At 59.7% G+C, this 23,379-nt stretch overlaps 4 protein-coding genes and 1 non-coding gene across 7 annotated transcripts in view; 3 read left to right on the top strand and 2 right to left on the bottom strand.

Annotated features, from left to right (window-relative positions):
- Positions 1 to 113: 113 nt before the first annotated feature.
- On the top strand, positions 114 to 7,013 carry KAT5 (lysine acetyltransferase 5). Of its 3 annotated transcripts, none has more exons than XM_038764243.1 (14): positions 114 to 140; positions 235 to 301; positions 482 to 550; positions 3,028 to 3,164; positions 3,636 to 3,743; positions 3,940 to 4,014; positions 4,194 to 4,268; positions 4,370 to 4,618; positions 4,707 to 4,796; positions 4,889 to 5,029; positions 5,134 to 5,227; positions 6,233 to 6,392; positions 6,498 to 6,579; positions 6,674 to 7,013. In XM_038764243.1, the coding sequence occupies exons 1-14, from the start codon at positions 129 to 131 to the stop codon at positions 6,806 to 6,808; spliced, it is 1,494 nt and encodes a 497-aa protein (XP_038620171.1). In that variant the 5' UTR covers positions 114 to 128; the 3' UTR covers positions 6,809 to 7,013. The 3 variants fall into 3 exon arrangements, with proteins under 3 accessions (XP_038620171.1, XP_038620170.1, XP_038620172.1); XM_038764242.1 differs by having other exon boundaries at positions 3,588 to 3,743; XM_038764244.1 differs by lacking the exon at positions 3,636 to 3,743.
- A 223-nt stretch (positions 7,014 to 7,236) lies between these two features.
- RNASEH2C (ribonuclease H2 subunit C) lies at positions 7,237 to 12,835 on the bottom strand. Its single transcript, XM_038764872.1, has 4 exons — positions 12,652 to 12,835; positions 7,786 to 7,898; positions 7,558 to 7,677; positions 7,237 to 7,336 (listed from the first exon to the last, which is right to left on the bottom strand). Exons 1-4 carry the CDS (start codon positions 12,833 to 12,835, stop codon positions 7,304 to 7,306), a joined length of 450 nt encoding a protein of 149 aa, XP_038620800.1. The 3' UTR covers positions 7,237 to 7,303.
- Positions 8,607 to 8,678, top strand: TRNAA-UGC. The gene has a single exon. It is a non-coding gene; the product is annotated as a tRNA-Ala (tRNA).
- Positions 12,836 to 16,750: 3,915 nt separating the features above from the next.
- On the bottom strand, positions 16,751 to 22,404 carry AP5B1 (adaptor related protein complex 5 subunit beta 1). Its single transcript, XM_038764620.1, has 2 exons — positions 22,215 to 22,404; positions 16,751 to 20,145 (listed from the first exon to the last, which is right to left on the bottom strand). Exons 1-2 carry the CDS (start codon positions 22,362 to 22,364, stop codon positions 17,113 to 17,115), a joined length of 3,183 nt encoding a protein of 1,060 aa, XP_038620548.1. The 5' UTR covers positions 22,365 to 22,404; the 3' UTR covers positions 16,751 to 17,112.
- LOC119944145 (basic proline-rich protein-like) overlaps positions 22,363 to 23,379 on the top strand; it is a 36,127-nt gene continuing 35,110 nt past the window's right edge. The window contains exon 1 of the mRNA XM_038765365.1: positions 22,363 to 23,365. Coding sequence (XP_038621293.1) covers positions 22,363 to 23,365 — 1,003 coding nt within the window. The remainder of the gene's footprint in view (positions 23,366 to 23,379) is intronic.

Below are 23,379 nucleotides of genomic sequence, written 5' to 3'. Positions count from 1 at the left end.
GCGCGCCCGGGCCCCGCTCTCGGCCAATCGGGGGGCCGCGCCGCCGTCACGTGCCGCCCCCTTCCCCCCCGGCCGGAAGTGACGTCCCAGCGGGGCCGGAAGTGGCGGCGGGGAAGGAGGGAGGGAAGATGGCGGAGGTGGTGAGTTCGGTCTGCCCGGGGCGGGGCGTTGGGGGGGGGGAGCAGCCGGGGGGGAAGAAGGGCCACCGACCCCGGCGCCGCGGTGTCTCCTCAGGGGGAGGTGATCGAAGGCTGCCGCCTGCCCGTCCTGCGGCGGAACCAGGACAACGAGGACGAGTGGCGTGAGTGACGTCGAGGGGCGGGGCGGGGTTGGATTGACAGGACGGAGGGGGCGGGGCGGGGAGGAGGAGGAGGAGGATGGGGAGGAGGATGGAAGGGCGGCCCGGGGCCGAGCGGGGCTCGTGTCCTCGTCCCCGGGCCGCCCCCTGAGCCCTCCCGCCCTCCGGCCCCTCTCCCTTTAGCCTTGGCGGAGATCCTCAGCGTCAAAGACATCAGTGGCCGGAAGCTCTTCTACGTCCACTACATCGACTGTGAGTGCTCAGCCGGGGCACGGGGGGACCGGGAGGGAGGGAGGACAGGGGAGACGCCCCCCCGCCCGTCCGCCCCCCCCACCACCAAGGGGTGGGGGTGGGGGCTGTGAGTGAGCCCCCCCCCCCCCCGGGACAGCCCGCTCACCCTGTAACCTCTCCAATCAATCAGTCGTATTTAGTGAGCGCTTACCGTGTGCAGAGCGCTGGGCTAAGCGCTTGGGAAGTACGGGTCGGCAACATAGACGGTCCCTACCCAACGGTGGGCTCACAGTCTAAAAGATTCTCCGGCGCTTAGAGCGGTGCTTTGCACGTAGTCAGCGCTTAGTAAATGCCATTGTTATTATGGGGGAGGGGGGAGCGGGAGAAGGGGAGGGGGGAGCAGGTGATGGGAGAGGGAGGAGCAGGGGAAGGGGGAACGGGAGAGGGAGGGGAGTAGCAAAGGAGAGGTGGAGGGAGGAGGAGCGGGGGAAGGGGGAGAGGAGCAGTAAAGGTGAGGTGGAGGGAGGAGCAGGGGAAGGGGGAGAGGGAGAGGAGTAGTAAAGGAGAGGTGGAGGGAGGAGCAGGGGAAGGGGGAACAAGTGGGAGGGGGAGAGGGAGAGGAGTAGCAAGGGAGAGGTGGAGGGAGGAGCAGGGGGAGGGAACGAGTGGGAGGGGGAGAGGGAGAGGAGTAGCAAGGGAGAGGTGGAGGGAGGAGCAGGGGAAGGGGGAACGAGGGGGAGAGGGAGAGGAGTAGCAAGGGAGAGGTGGAGGGAGGAGCAGGGGGAGGGAACAAGTGGGAGGGGGAGAGGGAGAGGAGTAGCAAGGGAGAGGTGGAGGGAGGAGCAGGGGAAGGGGGGAACGAGGGGGAGGGGGAGAGGGAGAGGAGTAGCAAGGGAGAGGTGGAGGGAGGAGCAGGGGGAGGGAACAAGTGGGAGGAGGAGAGGGAGAGGAGTAGCAAGGGAGAGGTGGAGGGAGGAGCAGGGGGAGGGGGAACGAGGGGGAGGGGGAGAGGGAGAGGAGTAGCAAAGGAGAGGTGGAGGGAGGAGCAGGGGAAGGGGGAACGAGGGGGAGGGGGAGAGGAGTAGCAAGGGAGAGGTGGAGGGAGGAGCAGGGGGAGGGAACAAGTGGGAGGGGGAGAGGGAGAGGAGTAGCAAGGGAGAGGTGGAGGGAGGAGCAGGGGAAGGGGGAACGAGGGGGAGGGGGAGAGGAGTAGCAAAGGAGAGGTGGAGGGAGGAGCAGAGAAAGAGGGAGAAGAGGAGGGGAGGAGGGAAGGGAAGGGGGAAAAGCCGAGGAGGAGGAGAGGGAGCTGGAGAGGGGGAAGATGAGAAGGGAGAGATGGGGCAGTAGATAAGGAAGAGGAGTGGATGAGGCGTATGGGGATGGAGAGGCCACAGGAGAATATGGGAGGGTGGAGCCTCTCACCTGGATGTCCGTCGAGGGAGGAGCAGAGAAGGAGAGGGAGAAGAGGAGGGGAGGAGGGAAGGGAAGGGGGAAAAGCCGAGGAGGAGGAGAGGGAGCTGGAGAGGGGGAAGATGAGAAGGGAGAGATGGGGCAGTAGATAAGGAAGAGTGGATGAGGCGTATGGGGATGGAGAGGCCACAGGAGAATATGGGAGGGTGGAGCCTCTCACCTGGATGTCCGTCGAGGGAGGAGCAGAGAAGGAGAGGGAGAAGAGGAGGGGAGGAGGGAAGGGAAGGGGGAAAAGGCGAGGAGGAGGAGAGGGAGCTGGAGAGGGGGAAGATGAGAAGGGAGAGATGGGGCAGTAGGTAAGGAAGAGTGGATGAGGCGTATGGGGATGGAGAGGCCACAGGAGAATATGGGAGGGTGGAGCCTCTCACCTGGATGTCCGTCGAGGGAGGAGCAGAGAAGGAGAGGGAGAAGAGGAGGGGAGGAGGGAAGGGAAGGGGGAAAAGCCGAGGAGGAGGAGAGGGAGCTGGAGAGGGGGAAGATGAGAAGGGAGAGATGGGGCAGTAGATAAGGAAGAGTGGATGAGGCGTATGGGGATGGAGAGGCCACAGGAGAATATGGGAGGGTGGAGCCTCTCACCTGGATGTCCGTCGAGGGAGGAGCAGAGAAGGAGAGGGAGAAGAGGAGGGGAGGAGGGAAGGGAAGGGGGAAAAGCCGAGGAGGAGGAGAGGGAGCTGGAGAGGGGGAAGATGAGAAGGGAGAGATGGGGCAGTAGATAAGGAAGAGTGGATGAGGCGTATGGGGATGGAGAGGCCACAGGAGAATATGGGAGGGTGGAGCCTCTCACCTGGATGTCCGTCGAGGGAGGAGCAGAGAAGGAGAGGGAGAAGAGGAGGGGAGGAGGGAAGGGAAGGGGGAAAAGCCGAGGAGGAGGAGAGGGAGCTGGAGAGGGGGAAGATGAGAAGGGAGAGATGGGGCAGTAGATAAGGAAGAGTGGATGAGGCGTATGGGGATGGAGAGGCCACAGGAGAATATGGGAGGGTGGAGCCTCTCACCTGGATGTCTGTCCCCGGCCCTGCCCCTGCCCGCAGTCAACAAGCGCCTGGATGAGTGGGTGACCCACGACCGGCTGGACCTGAAGAAGATCCAGTTCCCCAAGAAGGAAGCCAAGACCCCCACCAAGAATGGGCTCCCCGGCTCCCGGCCCGGCTCCCCCGAGAGGGAGGTGGTGAGTCGTCAGGCTGAGACATCACCTCCCAGGAGGCCAAGCGAGAGCCGCTCCCTCCCCGGCCCCGGCCCGGTGGCCCCCGCTCCCTGGGCCGCCCCGGCTCCCTGGGCCGCCCCCGTGCAGGCTGGGGGGGAAGGGGGCGGGGCGGTGGGTCCCAGGTGAGCGGGTCTCTGGAGGCAGGTGGGGGGTTGGGGAACTCGGGGGCCCCAGCCGGCATGCTTGGGGGGGCGGCCCGAGGGAGCTGGGAGGGCTGCGGGCTCAGCAGCTGGTTGATTGGGGGTGGGGTGGGGTGGGGGGTGGGGGGGGGCCTTTCCCATCCCCTCCCTCCTGCCCCCTTCCCTTCCTTTCCTTCCCCTTCCGGTCCGGTCCCATCCCGGTCCCGTCGCATCCGGTCAGAGGAAGACCTCGCCTCTGTCTCGGCAGCCAGCCTCAGCCCAGGCCAGTGGGAAGACCCTGCCCATCCCGGTGCAGATCACACTGCGCTTCAACCTGCCCAAGGACCGAGAGGCCCTCCCCGGCACCGAGCCCGACCAGCCCCTCTCCTCCAGCTCCTGCATCCAGACCAACCACCGCTCCACGGTAGCCCGGCCCCGGCCCGGCCCTCCAGCCCAACCCTTGGGCCACAAAAGCCCTGGCCTTGCTCTTGCTCCCGCCCCATCTCCTCCAGCTCTGTGGTCCCTCCTGTTCCCCCCAAGCCCCCTCCCTCCCGCCCTTGGGGCTGCAGGTCCCGCTCCCAGCCAGCCGGCCTCTCTGATGCTCTTCTCGATCCATCTAGAAGCGGAAGGTGGAAGTGGTTTCCCCGGCCACCCCTGTTCCCAGCGAGACAGCCCCAGCCTCCGTCTTCCCCCAGGTAGGCGTGGGCCCCCGGGGTGGGAGTCGGGCCCCCGGCTGGCCGCTCCCGCCTCTGCCAGCCGGCCTCCCTCGGGCTCGGCTCCCTCCGTCCGTCCGTCCTTCCCTCTGTCACTCTCCATCCATCCGTCCCTCCCTCCCATCCCTCCGTCCGTCCCTTCCTCGCTCTCTCCCTCCCAGAACGGATCGGCTCGCCGGGCTGCGGCCGCCCAGCCGGGACGCAAGAGAAAGTCCAACTGCTTGGGCACCGACGAGGTGCGTGGGGAGGGTGCGGGCAGGGTGGGGGCCGGAGGGGAGCCCGCGAGGGGGCTGCCCGGCCGCTGACCGCCCCCCCGCTCTGCGCCCGCCTGGTGCAGGACTCCCAGGACAGCTCGGACGGGATCCCTTCGGCCCCGCGCATGACGGGCAGCCTGGTGTCGGACCGGAGCCACGACGACATCGTCACGCGCATGAAGAACATCGAGTGCATCGAGCTGGGCCGCCACCGCCTCAAACCCTGGTACTTCTCGCCGTACCCGCAGGAGCTGACCGCCCTGCCCGTGCTTTACCTCTGCGAGTTCTGCCTCAAGTACGGCAAGAGCCTCAAGTGTCTGCAGCGTCACCTGGTAAGGGCCCAAGGGGCCGGCTGCCCCGGGGCGGGTGGGGGACCACCTCCTCCTTCCCCGTCCCCCTCACCTCTCCCTTCCCCCTCAGACCAAGTGTGACCTGCGCCATCCCCCCGGCAACGAGATCTACCGCAAGGGCACCATCTCCTTCTTCGAGATCGACGGACGGAAGAACAAGGCCGGCGGGGGAAGGGGTCGGGGAGCGGGCCGGGGCTGGGAGGCCGACGGGCCGGGGGAGGCTGACCGACCCTCCCCTCCCTCCCATTTCAGAGTTACTCCCAGAACCTGTGTCTCCTGGCCAAGTGTTTCCTGGACCACAAAACCCTGTACTACGACACCGACCCCTTCCTCTTCTACGTCATGACCGAGTACGACTGCAAAGGCTTCCACATCGTCGGCTACTTCTCCAAGGTGCGCCCTCCCCGCCCCACCCTCCATCGGTAGCGACCTCCACTCCCTCCGACACACGCACGCACAGGCCCTAGCCCCGACCCCTCCCTCGTTCCCCCCTCTAGGAGAAGGAGTCGACAGAGGACTACAACGTAGCCTGCATCCTGACCCTGCCCCCCTATCAGCGCCGCGGCTACGGCAAACTGCTCATCGAGTTCAGTGAGTGTCAGGGCCCGGGAGGGCGAGCGCGCGGATGGACGGATGGGGCTCTGAGATTCACAAGAGTGAGGCAGGAATAGAACTTGTCCCCTTCCTGCCGGGCCCCCCAAGCCGGGCTCCCCCGGCTCTTCCGGCTGAGGGATCTGTGGAGCGCTTACTGTGTGCAGGGGCACAGTAGTAGCGAGAAGTTGGAAGAAGCTAATACAACAGAGTGGGAGAGACGGGCGTTATAACTAGTTCCAGAAAGGGAAGATGGCAGCGGATAAGGCTATGGACGTAGGTGCTAGGGGCGAGGGTATCTAAGGGCTTACGGGGTCCGGACCCAAGCGCGGAGGCGACGCAGGAGGGAGGAGAAATGGGGGAAGCGAGGGCTTAATCAAGGGAAGTCTGTTGGGGGAAGAGATGATTTTCGGTCGGTGGGTTCGCCAACCACCCGGCCCCCACCCCTCCAAACACCTGCCTGGGATCCTGTGCTGGGCAGCTCCGGCACTATCCCGGGTCTCTCCGGTCACCCCCCGCCTCTCCCGAGCCTCAGTCGTGCCCCGAGTCTCCCTCGACCTCTCCCGGGCCGGGGCCGGTCCGCAGCCGGGTCCGTGAGCAAGTTAGAAGGATGCCGGTGGACACTGTGCTCCTCCGGGCGGGTCTGGGAGCCGGGGAGGTCCAGCTCTCTCCCCTCCCCGCTAACCCCCACGGCGTCCCACGCGAGGGGCGGGGGGGGGGTCCTCCGGCTTGGAGACTCGAGGGATGCGCACGGGACCGGGGGTGGGGCAAGACCTGTGACGCCCTGCCTCGCCCCGGCCTCGCTTGTCCCCTTCTCCCCTCCCTCCGCCAACTTGAGGGCCCCGGGGGCAGGTGGTGCGGCCCGGCTCCTCGTCTCCGGGGCCTCAGCCGGAGAGGAGGCGCCAGCTGTGCTCTGAGCGCAGCGGATGGCGGGAAAGGAGAGGAGAGGCCGGGGGGTGATGGCTCGTCGCCACGCGGCTCAAGGGCCTCTCTGTCCCGGCCCAGGCTACGAACTGTCCAAGGTGGAGGGCAAGACGGGGACCCCCGAGAAGCCGCTCTCCGACCTGGGCCTGCTGTCCTACCGCAGCTACTGGTCCCAGACCATCCTGGAGATCCTCATGGGCCTCAAGTCGGAGAGTGGGGAGCGGCCCCAGATCACCATCAAGTGAGCGCCTCTCCCCTCCCCCCCCCATCCCCGATCTCTCCTTCCTTTGGGGTTGGGGGCAGACCCGAGGCGGAGAGCCCCCCGACCTCTGCCTCTCTCCCCCAGCGAGATCAGCGAAATCACCAGCATCAAGAAGGAGGACGTCATCTCCACCCTGCAGTACCTCAACCTCATCAACTACTACAAGGTGGGTGGGTGGGTGGGGGCCTGGGGAGGGGTCCCGTGGGGCCCCGCCGCCCCACCTCCCCCCCTCAAACCCCGGCGTGAATGTCATCCGGCAGGGCCAGTACATCCTGACGCTGTCGGAGGACATCGTGGACGGGCACGAGCGAGCCATGCTCAAGCGCCTCCTGCGCATCGACTCCAAGTGTCTGCACTTCACGCCCAAAGACTGGAGCAAGCGGGGGAAGTGGTGACCGCCCACCCCCCCCTCCCGAGCCGTGGGCCGGTCGGGGCCTCCCCCTGCCCCCGGCACCCGAACTCTGGGCTGGTCCACCCCTGCCAGGAGCCCAGGTGCAAGGGGAGAGCCGGCTGAGGGGCCCACTGGGGCCTGACACCTTCCCCCAGGGAAGGCCGAGGTGGGTGGGGGGCTTCTGGAGTACTCTGACAGTGGGTGGGGGGGGCCAGCACTGGAGCGCTATGTACAGTATGGGGGGCGGGTGGGAGGGCCGTGTACAGTCGTGTTTTGTAAAGTGGAAGCTGGGGGTCACAGAGGGGGAAGCAGCCCTGGCCTGTCTGCTTCTACTGCAATAAAACTGTCTTTTCAGGCGGGCTGCGGGGACCGTTTCTTCCGCCTGCGAGGGGGAGCGGGGCCGCGCCATTCCGAGCTACAGGCTCAGCCGGGTTATCTGCAAAGCCTTTTATTTGGGGGGTGGGGGCAGGCAGCCTCCGCCGGGGCTCCTGCTGCGGCTTCACTGCTCGGCCTCGTCCACCGCCGCGTGAATCTGAAACGAGGGGCCCGGACCGACCGACTGTCTAGCGCCTGGCGTCCCCGTGGACCCGAGCCCGGGAACCGGGTGGGGGGAGGCCGGCCCTCGGGTCCCCGGGGCCCGACGGAGCGGCCTCAGTTGGCTGGGACCAGGTGAGAAACGGGCCCGAGTGGGGCTCGGCCCTCCCTGTTCCCGCGTGCCCGCCCCCTCCCCCAAACCGGGTGCCCGTCACTGACCGCGGCGGCGATGCCGGGCCAGACCAGGGCTCCGTGGATGCCGGCGTCGGGGCCGGGGGCCGTCTCCAGCCCCCACGCTGTGAAGCTGCCGAAGGCGGTCGTGGCGTGCACGGTTCGCTCCTAGGGAGGGGCGTGGGCAGAGGCCCACGAGGTGGGGGATGAGGCGGGGAAGGGTCACCCGCCAACCTGGGCCCCTCAAGCGCGGCCCCGTCCCCCGCGGGGCCTCACCTCCTCCTGCCCCGGCGGCCTCTCCGCCTCCCGCAGCACCAGCCCCACGTATCCGGGGGGCAGCCTGACCTCTTCTCCCTGCAGGCTCCGGCCTCTGAAGGACACCACCGGCCCTGGACGGGGAAGGGGGAACAAAATGGGGAAGGGAGGGGTGTCTACACCTCCATTTCCCCAGTGTCCCAGCTCCACGGGGAGGGGCTGGCGGACACCCACGCCTTGGGTGCCTCTTCCCACACAGAGAAGCAGCGTGGCTCAGTGGAAAGAGCCCGGGCTTTGGAGTCAGAGGTCATGGGTTCGAATCCCGACTCCGCCACATGTCAGCTGTGTGATCTTGGGCAAGTCACTTAACTTCTCTGGGCCTCAGTTACCTCATCTGTAAAATGGGGATTAAGACTGTGAGCCCCCCCTGGGACAACCTGATCGCCCTGGAACCTTCCCAGCGCTTAGAACAGTGCTTTGCACATAGTAAGCACTTAACAAATGCCAATTATTATTATTATTATTATTGTTAAGCGCTTGCTATGTGCAAAGCACTGTTCTAAGCGCTGGGGAGGTTCCAAGGTGATCAGGTTGTCCCACGGGGGCCTCACAGTCTTCATCCCCATTTTCCAGGTGAGGGAACTGAGGCCCAGAGAAGTGAAGCGACTTACTCAAAGTCACCCAGCTGACAGTTGGCGGAGCTGGGATTTGAACCCATGACCTCTGACTCCAAAGCCCGGGCTCTTTTCCACTGAGCCACGCTGCTTCTCTGAACAAGTGAACGGCGTGGCTCCGTGGAAAGAGCCCGGGCTTTGGAGTCAGAGGTCATGGGTTCAGACATTGGGGATGTAGCTCAGTGGTAGAGCGCATGCTTTGCATGGATGAGGTCCCGGGTTCAATCCCCGGCATCTCCATTTCTCATTCCTCATTCCTCATTCAAGCGCTTAGTACAGTGCTCTGCACATAGTAAGCGCTCAATAAATACGATTGATGATGATTCCTTGGAAGCAGTGTGGCTCAGTGGAAAGAGCCCGGGCTTTGGAGTCAGAGTTCATGGGTTCAAATCCCAGCTCTGCCAATTGTCAGCTGTGTGACTTCGGGGAAGTCACTTCACTTCTCTGGGCCTCAGTTACCTCATCTGTAAAATGGAGATTAAGACTGTGAGCCCCCTGTGGGACAACCTGATCACCTTGTAAGCCCCCCAGTGCTTAGAACAGTGCTTGGCACATAGTAAGCGCTTAATACCATTATAAAATCCCAGCTCCGCAGTGCTTAGAACAGTGCTTTGCACAAAGTAAGCGCTTAATAAATGCCATTATTATTATTGTCTGTTGAGTGACTTTGGGTAAGTCACTTCTCTGGGCCTCAGTTCCCTCATCTGTAAAATGGAGATTCAGACTGTGAGCCCCCTTGTGGGACAACCTGATCACCCTGTATCCCCCCAGTGCTTAGAACAGTGCTTGGCACATAGTAAGCGCTTAATACCATTATAAAATCTCAGCTCCGCAGTGCTTAGAACAGTGCTTTGCACAAAGTAAGCGCTTAATAAATGCCATTATTATTATTGTCTGTTGGGTGACTTTGGGTAAGTCACTTCTCTGGGCCTCAGTGACCTCACCCGGAAAATGGGGATGAAGACTGTGAGCCCCACATGGGGCAACCTGATCACCTTGTATCCTCCCCAGCGCTTAGAACAGTGCTTGGCACATAGTAAGTGCTTAATAAATGCCATTATAAAATCCCAGCTCCACAGCGCTTAGAGCAGTGCTTTGAACATAATAATAATGATGGTATTATTATTATTAGCATTTGCACAGTAAGCGCTTAATAAATGTCATTATTATTATTGTCTGTTGGGTGACTTTGGGTAAGTCACTTCTCTGGGTCTCATTTACCTCATCTGTAAAATGGGAATTAAAACTGTGAGCCCCCCATGGGACAACCTGATCACCTTGTAACCTCCCCAGCGCTTAGAACAGTGCTTTGCACATAGTAAGCATTTAATAAATGCCATCATTATTATTATTAACAGTGCTTTGCACATAGTAAGCGCTTAACAGATGCCATTATTATTATTGTCTGTTGGGTGACTTTGGGCAAGTCATTTCTCTGGGCCTCAGTGACCTCACCTGTAAAATGGGGATGAAGACTGAGCGCCCCACATGGGACAACCTGATCACCTTGTATCCCCCCAGCGGTTAGCACATAGTAAGCGCTTAATAAATACCATTATATAATCCCAGCTCCGCATAGCTTAGAACAGAGCTTTGCACATAGTAAGCGCTTAATAAATGCCATTATTATTATTGTCTGTTGGGTGACTTTGAGTAAGTCACTTCTCTGGGCCTCAGTGACCTCACCTGGAAAATGGGGATGAAGACTGTGAGCCCCACATGGGACAACCTGATCACCTTGTATCCCCCCCAGCGCTTAGAACAGCGCTTGGCACATAGTAAGTGCTTAACAAATACCATTATAAAATCCCAGCTCCGCATAGCTTAGAACAGTGCTTTGCACATAGTAAGCACTTAATAAATGCCATTATTGCCATTATTATTATATTATATATATTATTATAATTATATTTATATTATTATTATTATTGTGCCATTATTATTATTGTCTGTTGGGTGCCTTTGGGTAAGTCACTTCTCTGGGCCTCAGTTCCCTCATCTGTAAAATGGAGATTAAGACTGTGGGGCAACCTGATTACCCTGTATCCTCCCAGTGCTTAGAACAGTGCTTGGCACATAGTAAGCGCTTAATAAATGCCATTATAAAATCCCAGCTCCGCAGCGCTTAGAACAATGAGAGAAGAGAAGCAGCGTGGCTCAGTGGAGAGAGCCCGGGCTTTGGAGTCAGAGGTCATGGGTTCAAATCCCAGCTCTGCCAATTGCCAGTTGTGTGACTTTGGGCAAGTCACTTAACCTCTCTGGGCCTCATTTACCTCATCTGTAAAATGGGAATTAAAACTGTGAGCCCCCTGTGGGAGAACCTGATCACCTTGTAACCTCCCCAGCGCTTAGAACAGTGCTTTGCACATGGTAAGCGCTTAATAAATGCCATCATTATTATTATTAACAGTGCTTTGCACATAGTAAGCGCTTAACAAATGCCATTACTATTATTGTCTGTTGGGTGACTTTGGGCAAGTCATTTCTCTGGGCCTCAGTGACCTCACCTGGAAAATGGGGATGAAGACTGCGTGCCCCACATGGGACAACCTGATCACCTTGTATCCCCCCCAGCGCTTAGAACAGTGCTTGGCACATAGTAAGCGCTTAATACCATTATAAAATCCCAGCTCCGCATAGTTTAGAACAGTGCTTTGCACATAGTAAGTGCTTAATAAATGCCATTATTGCCATTATTATTATATTATATATTATAATTATATATTATTATTATTATTATTATGCCATTATTATTATTGTCTGTTGGGTGACTTTGGGTAAGTCACTTCTCTGGGCCTCAGTTCCCTCATCTGTAAAATGGAGATTAAGACTGAGCCCCCTGTGGGACAACCTGATCACCTTGTATCCCCTCAGTGCTTAGAACAGCGCTTGGCACGTAGTAAGCGCTTAATGAATGCCATTATTATTATTATTGTCTGTTGGGTGACTTTGGGTAAGTCACTTCTCTGGGCCTCAGTGACCTCACCTGGAAAATGGGGATGAAGACTGTGCGCCCCACATGGGACAACCTGATCACCTTGTATCCCCCCCAGCGCTTAGAACAGTGCTTGGCACATAGTAAGCGCTTAATAAATGCCATTATAAAATCCCAGCTCCACAGCGTTTAGAGCAGTGCTTTGAACATAATAACAATGATGGTATTATTATTAGCATTTACATAGTAAGCGCTTAATAAATGCCATTATTATTATTATTGTCTGTTGGGTGACATTGGGTAAGTCACTTCTCTGGGCCTCATTAACCTCATCTGTAAAATGGGAATTAAAACTGTTAGCCCCCCGTGGGACAACTTGATCACCTTGTAACCTCCCCAGCGCTTAGAACAGTGCTTTGCACATAGTAAGAGCTTAATAAATGCCATCATTATTATTAACAGTGCCTTGCACATAGTAAGCGCTTAACAAATGCCATTATTATTATTGTCTGTTGGGTGACTTTGGGCAAGTCATTTCTCTGGGCCTCAGTGACCTCACCTGTAAAATGGGGATGAAGACTGTGAGCCCCACATGGGGCAACCTGATCACCTTGTAACCCGCCCCGGCGCTTAGAACAGTGCTTGGCACACAGTAAGCGCTTAATAAATGCCATTATAAAATCCCAGCTCCGCATAGCTTAGAACAGTGCTTTGCACATGGTAAGCGCTTAATAAATGCCCTTATTGCCATTATTATAATATTATATATATTATTATAATTACATAGGTTATATTATTATTATTATTATTATGCCATTATTATTACTGCCTGTTGGGTGACTTTGGGTAAGTCACTTCTCTGGGCCTCAGTTCCCTCATCTGTGAAATGGAGATTAAGACTGACTTTGGGTAAGTCACTTCTCTGGGCCTCAGTGACCTCACCTGGAAAATGGGGATGAAGACTGTGAGCCCCACATGGGACAACCTGATCACCTTGTATCCCCCCAGCGCTTAGAACAGTGCTTGGCACGTAGTAAGCGCTTAACAAATACCATCATTGTTATTATGACAGTCCCCCCCTGGGACTGGTCAGGGAAGACAGACCGTTCCCCTCAGTTGGGGCTGAGGGGCGGCCTCCCAGCAGCCCCCGCGCCCGGCCGGCGCCCCGGGGGCCGCTGGGAGTTGTAGTCCCGGCGCCCCGGGGGCCTCTGGGAGTTGTAGTCGCCGGCGCCCCTGGGGCCGCTGGGAGTTGTAGTCCGGCCGCCTGGCCCTGCAAACCTTTGGGCGTGGACCGGACGGCGGGGCTGAAGAAGCGGCTGACGGCCGCGGGGCCGTCGTGCTGGATCTCGCAGGGCAGCAGGTGCAGCGGGGTCGGGGGGCCCCCCGCCGCCGCCGCCGCCCGCAGGGAAGCCGGCTCCACGTGGATCGGGCCGGGCCCGGAGGAGGCCGCGCCGTCGGGCATCGCCTCAGCCTTGGGCGCGCGCTTCCGGAAGTCACGTGCCTCCCAGGACCCTTCGCGCCCCGGATGGCGGGAAAGGCGCGCGCGCAAGGCCTCACGGGAGTTGTAGTCCCGACTTCCTCCGACCGGGGGGCTTCCGGTGACTGACAGTCCGGGCACCGCCCCCTAGCGGCCATTCATTCATTCATCCATCAATCAATCAATCAATCGTATTTATTGAGCGCTTACTGAGTGCAGAGCACTGGACTAAGCGCTTGAGAAGTACAAGCTGGCAACATCTAGCGACAGTCCCTACCCAACAGTGGGCTCACAGTCTAGACGGGGGGAGACGGAGAACAAAACCAACATACTAACAAAATAAAATAAATAGAATAGATAGGTACAAGTAAAATAAATAAATAGAGTAATAAATACGTACAAACATATATACAGGTGCTGTGGGGAAGGGAAGGAGGTAAGATGGGGGGCTAGAGAGGGGTATTTATTGAGCGCTTACTGTGTGCAGAGCACTGGACTAAGCGCTTGGGAAGTCCAAGTTGGCAACATCTAGAGACGGTCCCTACCCAACAGCGGGCTCACAGTCTAGAAGGGGGAGACTGACAAGAAGACAGAACATATTAACAAAATAAAATAAATAGAATAAATCCATACAAACATATATACATATATACAGGTGCTGTGGGGAGGGAAAGGAGGTAAGGCAGGGTGGGATGGGGAGGGGGAGAGGAAGGAAGGGGATTCATTCAATCGTATTTCATTCATTCATTCATTCAATCGTATTTATTGAGCGCTTACTGTGTGCAGAGTACTGCATAAGCACTTGGGAAGTACAAGTTAGCAACGTATAGAGACGGTCCCTACCCAACAGCGGGCTCACAGTGAGCGCTTACTGTGTGCAGAGTACTGTACCAAGCGCTTGGGAAGTACAAGCTTCAAGGCTTCAGCTTCAAGGCTGTCCATCCCCTGGCCCCCTCCTACCTCACCTCCCTTCTGTCCTTCTCCAGCCCAGCCCGCACCCTCCACTCCTCTACCCCCGCTCACCTCCTCACTGGGCCTCATTCTCGCCTGTTCCGCTGTTGACCCCCGGCCCACGTCCTCCCCCTGGCCTGGAATGCCCTCCTTCTACACATCCGCCAAGCTCGCTCTCTTCCTCCCTTCAAAGCCCTACTGAGAGCTCACCTCCTCCAGGAGGCCTTCCCAGACTGAGCCCCCTCCTTCCTCTCCCCCACCTCCCCCTTTCCATCCCCCCCGCCTTACCTCCTTCCCCTCCCCAAAGCACCTGTATATATGTTTGTACAGATTTATTACTCTCACTTGTACATATTTATTCTATTTTATTTTGTTAATATGTTCTGTTTTGTTGTCTGTCTCCCCCTTCTAGACTATGAGCCCGCTGTTGGGTAGGGACCATCTCTAGATGTTGCCAACTTGTACTTCCCAAGCGCTGAGTACAGTGCTCTGCATACAGTCAGCGCTCAATAAATACGACTGAATGAATGAATACAAATTGGCAACATAGAGACACGGTCCCTACCCAACAGCGGGCTCACAGTCTAGAAGGGGGAGACAGACAACAAAACAACACATACTAACGAAAGAAAATAAATGGAATAGTAAATATGTACAAGTAAAATAGAGTAATAAATCTGGACAGACATACATACAGGTGCTGTGGAGAGGGGAAGGAGGTAGGGCGGGGGGATGGGGAGGAGGAGAGGGAAAAGGGGGGCTCAGTGTGGGAAGGCCTCCTGGAGGAGATGAGCCCTCAGGAGGGCTTTGAAGGGAGGAAGAGAGCTAGCTTGGCAGATGTCCGATCAATCAATCAATCGTATTTATTGAGCGCTTACTGTGTGCAGAGCACTGTACTAAGCGCTTGGGAACTACAAGCTGGCAACATCTAGAGACAGTCCCCACCCAACAGTGGGCTCACAGTCTAGAAGGGGAAGACAGAGAACAAAACCAAACATACTAACAAAATAAAATAAATAGAATAGATAGGTACAAGTAAAATAAATAGAGTAATAAATAAATAGAGTAATAGTAGTAATAGTAATAATGTCCACCCAACCCCCACTTCCTTCCCGGCCGAACCGTAGGACACCGCCCCTAAACAAGCCAACCCATGGTCACGGCAAATGCCACTTTCCGGGAATGGGCCGAATTTCGATGCGTCTCCTCCAGGAGGCCTTCCCTGATTAAACCCTCACTTAGAGAAGCGGCTCAGTGGAAAGAGCCCGGGCTTGGGAGTCAGAGGTTGTGGGTTCAAATCCCCGCTTTGCCAATTGTCAGCTGTGTGACTGGGCAAGTCACGACTGATCTGTGCCTCAGTGATCTCTTCTGTAAAACAGGGATTAAGACTGTGAGCCCCCGTGGGGCAACCTGGTAACAATGTAGACTGTGGGCCCACTGTTGGGTAGGGACCGTCTCTATATGTTGCCAACTTGTACTTCCCAAGCGCTTAGTACAGTGCTCTGCACACAGTAAGCGTTCAATAAATACGATTGAATGAGTGAATGAACAATGTAATCTCCCCAGCGCTTTGAACAGTGCTTTACACACTGCAGAAGTGGAGTGGCTCAGTGGCAAAGCCTGGGCTTTGGAGTTAGAGGTTGTGGGTTCAAATCCCAGCTCTGCCAACTGTCAGCTGTGTGACTTTGGGCAAGTCGCTTCACTTCTCTGGGCCTCAGTTCCCTCATCTGTCAAATGGGGATTAAGACTGTGAGCCCCCCATGGGACAACCTGATCCTCTTGTAACCTCCCCAGTGTTTAGAACGGTGCTTTGCACATAGTAAGCGCTTAATAAATACCATTATCAGTGTTATTAGTAAGCACTTAATAAATGCCACCATTATTATTATTCTCCCATCCACTCTGCCCCCTGCGTCCACCGCGCACTTGACTGTAGACCCCTTGAATACGGCAGCCCCACAACCTTTACCTATGTAGCCTTAAAATAACGATGGTATTGGTTAAGCACTTACTATGTGCCAAGCACTAAACTCTGCAATTCCTCCATCTGCAATTTATTTTAAATAAATTGAGCCTGACTGAGCCCCCTCCTTCCCCTCCCCACAGCACCCGGATATGTTTGTACGTATTTATTACTATATTTATTTTACTTGTACATATTTACTATTCTATTTCATTCTATTACTATGTTTCATTTTGTTGTCTGTCTCCCCCTTCTAGACTGTGAGCCCACTGTTGGGTAGGGACCGTCTCTATATGTTGCCAACTTGTACCGCCCAAGCGCTTAGTACAGTGCTCTGCACACAGAAAGCGCTCAATACAACTGAATGAATGAATATGTTGTCAGCTTGTACTTCCCAAGCGCTTAGTACAGTGCTCTGCACACAGTAAGCTCTCAATAAATACGACTGACAATGAATGAATGTATGCTCCTTGTGGGAAGGGAATGCTTCTGCTAAGTCTGATGTATTGTACTCTCCCAAGTGCTTAGTACAGGGCTCTGTACACAGTAAGTGCCCAGTAAATCCTATTGTTTGAGCTCCCTAGAGGCAAGGGGGTTCTTCCCAGTCCCCTGGAAGTGCTCCACTCAAATCCCGGCTACGCCAATTGTCAGCTGTGTGACTTTGGGCAAGTCACTTCACTTCTCTGTGCCTCAGTTAACCCATCTGTAAAATGGGGATTAAGACTGTGAGCCCCCTATGGGACAACCTGATCACCTTGTAACCTCCCCAGTGCTTAGAACACTGCTTTGCACATAGTAAGCACTTAATAAATGCCATTAAAAAAAATAGTAAGCGCTTAAATACCCTAATGACTAAATTGGGTTCCTTCTCCCACCGATGTCCAGACCATTCATTCAGTCGTATTTATTGAGCACTTACTGTGTGCACAGCACTGTACTAAGCGCTTGGGAAGTACAAGCTGGCAACATATAGAGACGGTCCCTACCCAACAGTGGGCTCACAGTCTAGAAGGGGACTCCCAGTCTAGAAGGGGTGACCAGGAAAGAGGTTCTACTGGCTGCCACTGCTTAGTCCAGTGCTCTGCACACAGTAAGCGCTCAATAAATATGATTGATTGATTGATTCTATGTTGCCCCATCTGAGGGTACAGGATCCCATGGGGTGGTAGCTCAGAGTAGGTGCGTGGCCCGTGAAGGTAGAGGCAGGGGTTGGGCTGGTCCAACTCCCAGCTCCCTTCCCTCTGGGTAACGGAAAAAGTTTCAGTCTCTCAATTGCCCATCAACAACTTTATGGCTCCAGAGGAAGTGTAGTAGAGCGGGGAATGTCCGGGGGCCCGGCCCCTGGCCTTTAGGCGGCCACCACCAGGCCCCGCAGGTACTCGCCGGCGTGGGGGAGCAGCCCCCAGTCGTCCGTCCTCAGAGCCACCCGCGCCCCGGTCCTGCCGGCCCCCTCCACCCGCAGGAGCAGGCGGGAGGCGGGAGGCAGGCGGATGGCCACGAGGAAGCTGCTGGGAGGGGAGGCCACCACCACGAAGGGCCCCAGGTGCTCGGCCACGAAGCCCTCCAGCTCCGCGGGCCCCACGGGCCACCACACGCGGCTCTCCGCCCCTTCGGGCAGGCACGAGGCCCAGAGCTGGTCGAAGAGGGAGGCGCGAGCCTCCGCCGGGGCGGGCAGGGCAAAGGTTAGGAACAGGTCGGCGAAGGCCACGTGCAGCGGGGGCAGGACAGCGTGGCAGGTGAGGCCGGCGGGGGTGGCGTACAGGGCGCTGACCGCCAGGCAGGCGGGATAGGGCCGGCGGGGCCGCAGGGCGAGGTGCAGCGGCGGGGAGGGGGCTCCCGGGCGCAGGTGCGGGACGTGCACGGCGGGCAGGGGTTCCAAGTGCGGCTCCAGGACCCGGAAGCGCAACTCCAGGGCGTACAGGGGCTCCAGGGCCTCCATGCGGAGGAGCAGCCTCGACGCCTCCGGGCCGGGGTCCCCCGCCTCGGCCCGGCTCAGTCGCAGGGGGGCCCGCCCCTCCTCCTGCACGGTCAGCGCCGCGGCGAAGCCCGCGCTCTCGGCCGCCAGGGAGGAGCAGAGCGCGGGGGCGCAGGGCGACGGGCCCAGGGCCGCCCCCAGCTTGGGCCCGCCCAGGTGGGTCAGCAGGCTGTAGTAGAGGCGGGCCCGGTCCCGTCCGTCGGGGTCCCCCAGGGAGCGGGCCAGCTCCTGCAGCAGGTCGGCCAGCCCCGAGCCGATCCCCCCGGCGCCGGCCCGCAGCAGGGCCCGGCCCACCCTCAGCAGGGCCTGCTCCCGGGCCCAGCCGCCCCCCGGCCCCGCCGCCCCGCGCAGGAAGGCCAAGGTGGGGCCCGGGGGGTGGCCGCCCGCCACCCGCGCCAGGATCTGCAGGTGCCAGGGAAGGGCGCCGGGCCCGCCGGGCCCCTCCACGGCCTCCCTCTGCAGCCTGGCCCCCAGCGGGCCCGCCAGGGCCTCGCCGGCCTGGTCCAGCAGGTCCACGAAATGGGGGGCCAGGGAGGGCCGGGCGCGGTAGAGCCGGGCCAGCCCCCCGCTCAGCTCCTCCAGGAGGGCCGGGCGGGCGGAGAAGCAGCGGGCCACGAGGCAGGTGGCCCGGAAGCAGAGGGTGGCGGTGGCCCGGGGCCCGCGGGGGTGGGCCGCGGCCCTCCTCAGGCCGGCCAGCAGCCCCCGCAGGTAGCCGAGCGTGCGCTGCCCGTCCTCCCGGTCCCCGGGCTCCTCCAGGCAGAGCAGGCACAGCAGGCCCAGCCGGGCCAACAGGGCGGGGGGCTCCTGCAGGAGACTGGGGAACAGGCCGGCGGCCAGGCGCGGGGTGAGCAGCACCGGGGTGCCCTCCTCCCCGGTGGGGCCCAGGGGCCGGTTCTCGGGGAAGTGCAGGAGGCAGTGCAGGTGGAAGAGGCGGGCCGGCGGGGGCAAGGAAGGGTGCTGGGCCGCGGCCACAAGCCTGCGCAGCAGCAGGGCCTCGTCCTGGCCGGTGAACAGGGCCTCCCCGAAGGCGGCCTTGAGGCCCAGGACGGCGTGCAGGAGGCAGGGGTGGGCCGTGCCCAGCAGCCGCACCAGCTGCGGTTTGAAGAGGGCCGGGGGCTGCCCTCGCACGACGCCCACCACGTGGCTCAGCAGCCCCAGCAGGACGCCCTGCGCAGGCGCCGTCAGCAGGTAGGAGGCGTCCAAGAGCTGGGCCAGCGCCACGCGCAGCTCCTTGGCGTCCTCGGGCCGCAAGGGGGCGGTGTCGGACACGCCCCCCACCGGCGTCCAATCGCAGCGCCCCGGCAGGGCCTCGGCGTCCTGGGGCAGCCAATCGCAGGCCGCGGAGCTCCCCGACCAATCAGCAGCTTGGGCCGAGATCTGCCGCCTTTCTCCCTCGCTCCCCGCCAGCGTCCAATCCGAACGTCGCGGCCCGTTCCTGGCGTCCTGGGGCAGCCAATCGCGGGCCGCCGGGCTCCCCGACCAATCAGCAGCTCGGGCCGAGATCTGCCGCCTTTCTCCCTCGCTCCCCGCCAGCGTCCAATCCGAACGTCGCGGCCCAGCCCTGGCGTCCTGGGGCAGCCAATCGCGGGCCGCCGGGCTCCCCGACCAATCAGCAGCTTGGGCCGAGATCTGCCGCCTTTCTCCCTCGCTCTCCGCCAGCGTCCAATCCGAACGTCGCGGCGCGTTCCTGGCATCCTCGGGTAGCCAATCGCGGGCCGCCGGGCTCCCCGACCAATCAGCAGCTTGGGCCGAGATCTGCCACCTTTCTCCCTTACTCCCCGCCAGCGTCCAATCCGAACGTCGCGGCGCGTTCCTGGCGTCCTCGGGCAGCCAATCGCGAGTCGCCGGGCTCTCCGACCAATCAGCAGCTCGGGCTGAGATTTGCCGCCTTTCTCCCTCGCTCCCCGCCAGCATCCAATCGCAGGGCCCCGGCCGGGCCTCGGCGTCCTCGGGCAGCCAATCGCAGGCCGCCCGCGCCAGGGCTCGCAACTTGTTGCGCAGGGCCAGCGCGTAGAGCAGGCTGAGCGCCTGCAGCAGCCTGGCGTTGGCTTGGGTCTGCAGGGCCCTCAGCAGCCCCAGTTGCCCGGCTAGTAGTCCGGGCCGGCAGCTCTCCAGCTCCCACAGACACTCGCAGGCCGTCGTCCGCAAGGCGCCCTGCTCGAGGCTCCCCGCCGCGAGCCGCAGCAGCAGGGCCAGGAGGCGGCCGGACGCCCCCGAGCCCGGGCCCAGGGCGTCCCCGGCCACCAGGACGGTGGTCACGGCCATCAGCAGCGGCCGCCGCAGGGCCGAGGCCCGGGCGGGCAGGAGGGGCAGCGCGTCCAGCAGCGCCGCGGCCGCTTGTTCGGCCGAGGGCCGGTCGGGCCACAGCTGGGCCGGGTACTCCAGCGTCAGGGCCAACAGGGAGGCCTGCGATAATAAGAACCACGATAATAATAATAATGGCATTTATTAAGCGCTTACTATGCGCAAAGCACTGTTCTAAGCGCTGGGGAGGTCACAAAGTGATCAGGTTGTCCCACGCGGGGCTCGCAGTCTTCATCCCCCATTTTACAGATGAGGGAACTGAGGCCCAGAGAAGTGAAGTGACTTGCCCAAAGTCACACAGCTGACAATTGGAGGAGGCGGGATTTGAACCCATGACCTCTGACTCCAAAGCCCGGGCTCTTTCCCACTGAGCCACGCTGCTTCTCAATGGGATGGAATGGTAACGAATGATGGTATTCGTTAAGCGCTTTACTATAATAATAATGCCATGTGTTAATAATAATAATAATAATTGGCATTTGTTAAGCTCTTACTATGTACAAAGCACTGTTCTAAGCACTGGGGAGGATACAGGGTGATCAGGTTGTCCCACGTGGGGCTCACAGTCTTAATCCCCATTTCACAGATGAGGGAACTGAGGCCCAGAGAAGTGAAGTGACTTGCCCAAGATCACACAGCAGACGTGTGGCGGAGTCGGCATTCGAACCCATGACCTCTGACTCCAAAGCCCGTGCTCTTTCCATTGAACCATGCTGCTTCTCTATATGTGTTACATACATACTACTCTAGAAGAGAAGCAGTGTGGCTCAGTGGAAGGAGCTCGGGCTTTGGAGTCAGAGGTCATGGGTTCACATCCCGGCTCCACCAATTGTCAGCTGTGGGACTTTGGGCACTTCACTTCACTTCTCTGGGCCTCAGTTACCTCATCTGTAAAATGGGGATTAAGACTGTGATAGTTGAAGCCGTGGGAGCGAATGAGGTCGCCAAGGGAGTGATTGTAGTACACTGCTTTGCACATATTAAGCACTTAATAAATGCCATTGTTATTATTATTATTGTTAATATGTGTTGTTGTCTGTCTCCCCCTTCTAGACTGTGAGCCCGTTGTTGGGTAGGGACCGTCTCCATATGTTGCCAACTTGTACTTCCCAAGCGCTTAGTCCAGTGCTCTGCACACAGTAAGCGCTCAATAAACACGACTGAACGAATGAATTTGTTAAACGCTTACTATGTGCAAAGCACTGTTCTAAGAGCTGAGGAGGATATAAAGAAATCAAGTCGACCCCCGTGGGGCTCACAGTCTAACTCCCCATTTTACAGATGAGGTCGATGAGGCCCAGAGAAGTCAAGTGCCTTGCCCAAAGTCACCCAGCTAACAATCGGCAGAGTCGGGATTTGAACCCGTGACCTCTGACTCCCAAGTTCGTGCTCTTTCCACTGAGCCACGCTGTGCGAAGCACTGTTCTAAGAGCTGAGGGGGGGGGATAGAGAAGCGGCGTGGCTCAGTGGAAAAGAGCCCGGGCTTTGGAGTCAGAGGTCACGGGTTCAAACCCCGGCTCCACCAACTGTCAGCTGTGTGACTTTGGCCAAGTCACTTCACTTCTCTGGGCCTCAGTGACCTCATCTGTAAAATGGGGATGAAGACTGTGAGCTCACCTTGTAACCTGCCCGGCGCTTAGAACAGTGCTTTGCACATAGTAAGCGCTTAATAAATGCCATCATTATTAAGCCTTTTAGACTGTGAGCCCACTGTTGGGTGGGGACTGTCTCTCTATGTTGCCAATTTGTACTTCCCAAGCGCTTAGTACAGTGCTCTGCACATAGTAAGCGCTCAACAAATACGATTGATGATTGATGATCCTTATTTACTATTGTACATAGGTTGTCCCACGTGGGGATCACAGTCTTCATCTCCATGGTAACTGAGGAAAGGGGAGGTGGCTGGTCCAGCGCTTGGAACAGTGCTTTGCACACAGTAAGCGCTTAATAAATGCCGTGGTTATTACGTGGCTGAGTCGGGATCATCATCATCATCATCATCAATCGTATTTACTGAGCGCTTACTGTGTGCAGAGCACTGTACTAAGCGCTTGGGGAGTACAAATTGGCAACATAGAGAGACGGTCCCTACCTCTTTCCACTGAATCCCGCTGCTTCTCTGCACGAGAAGGGGTCGGAGGCAGGTTTGGGGGAGGGCCAGGCCCCGGTACCTTGGTCTGGTCGCTCAGCTTGTCGCTCCGAAGGTCCCTTAGCAGGTTGGCGGCCAGGTTTTCCCCCTTGGGGCCCGCCAGGAAGGCCGCAGGGCTGGTCCGGAAGGCCGCCAGCTGCTGGGCCCAGCTCTCCCCGCTCCCGGGCGCCATGGACGCCGGGCTTTCCGAGGAAAACCACAAAACTCTCTTCTGGAGGGAGCGGGGAAAACTGCGGACTAAAGGGTGGGGCTGGGAGACCCCCCCACCCCCCCCGCTCAACCGAGAAACCTCCGCCCGCCTCCTCCCGGGTCACGGGCCCGGCGCGTGCCTCCTCCTCCGGCCTCCTTCTGGTTTCCCCCATTGCCCGCCAGAGGGAGCCCGCGGCCGCTCCTCCCGGCCCCCGCCGTCCTTGCTGCTTCCCCGACTCCCCGCCAGAGGGAGCCCGCGGCCGCTCCTCTCCGCCCCCGCCGTCCTTCCCGCTTCCCCGACTCCCCGCCAGAGGGAGCCCGCGGCCGCTCCTCCCGGCCCCCGCCGTCCTTCCCGCTTCCCCGACTCCCCGCCAGAGGGAGCCCGCGGCCGCTCCTCCCGGCCCCCGCCGTCCTTGCTGCTTCCCCGACTCCCCGCCAGAGGGAGCCCGCGGCCGCTCCTCTCCGCCCCCGTCGTCCTTCACGCTTCCCCGACTCCCCGCCAGGGGGAGCCCGCGGTCGCTCCTCTCCGCCCCCACCGTCCTTCCCGCTTCCCAGACCCCCCGCCAGAGGGAGCCCGCGGCCGCTCCTCTCCGCCCCCGCCGTCTTTCCCGCTTCCCCGACTCCCCGCCAGAGGGAGCCCGCGGCCGCTCCTCCCGGCCCCCGCCGTCCTTGCTGCTTCCCCAGCTACCCGCCAGAGGGAGCCCGCGGCCGCTCCTCTCCGCCCCCACCGCCCTTCCCGCTTCCCCGGCTACCCGCCAGAGGGAGCCCGCGGCCGCTTCTCCCGGCCCCCGCCGTCCTTCCTGCTTTCCCAGCTACCCGCCAGAGGGAGCCCGCGGCCGCCCCCTCGGCCCCCGCCGTCCTTACTGCTTCCCCAGCTACCTGCCAGAGGGAGCCCGCGGCCGCTCCTCCCGGCCCCCGCCGTCCTTGCTGCTTCCCCGACTCCCCGCCAGAGGGAGCCCGCGGCCGCTCCTCCAGGCCTCCGCAGTCCTTGCTGCTTC

The sequence above is a fragment of the Tachyglossus aculeatus genome, chromosome 22 (assembly GCF_015852505.1).
Source record: "Tachyglossus aculeatus isolate mTacAcu1 chromosome 22, mTacAcu1.pri, whole genome shotgun sequence".
NCBI classification, from domain to species: Eukaryota; Metazoa; Chordata; class Mammalia; order Monotremata; family Tachyglossidae; genus Tachyglossus; species Tachyglossus aculeatus.
The sequence above is the reverse complement of the archived record's forward strand: the minus strand, read 5'-3'. Positions and strand labels throughout refer to the sequence as shown.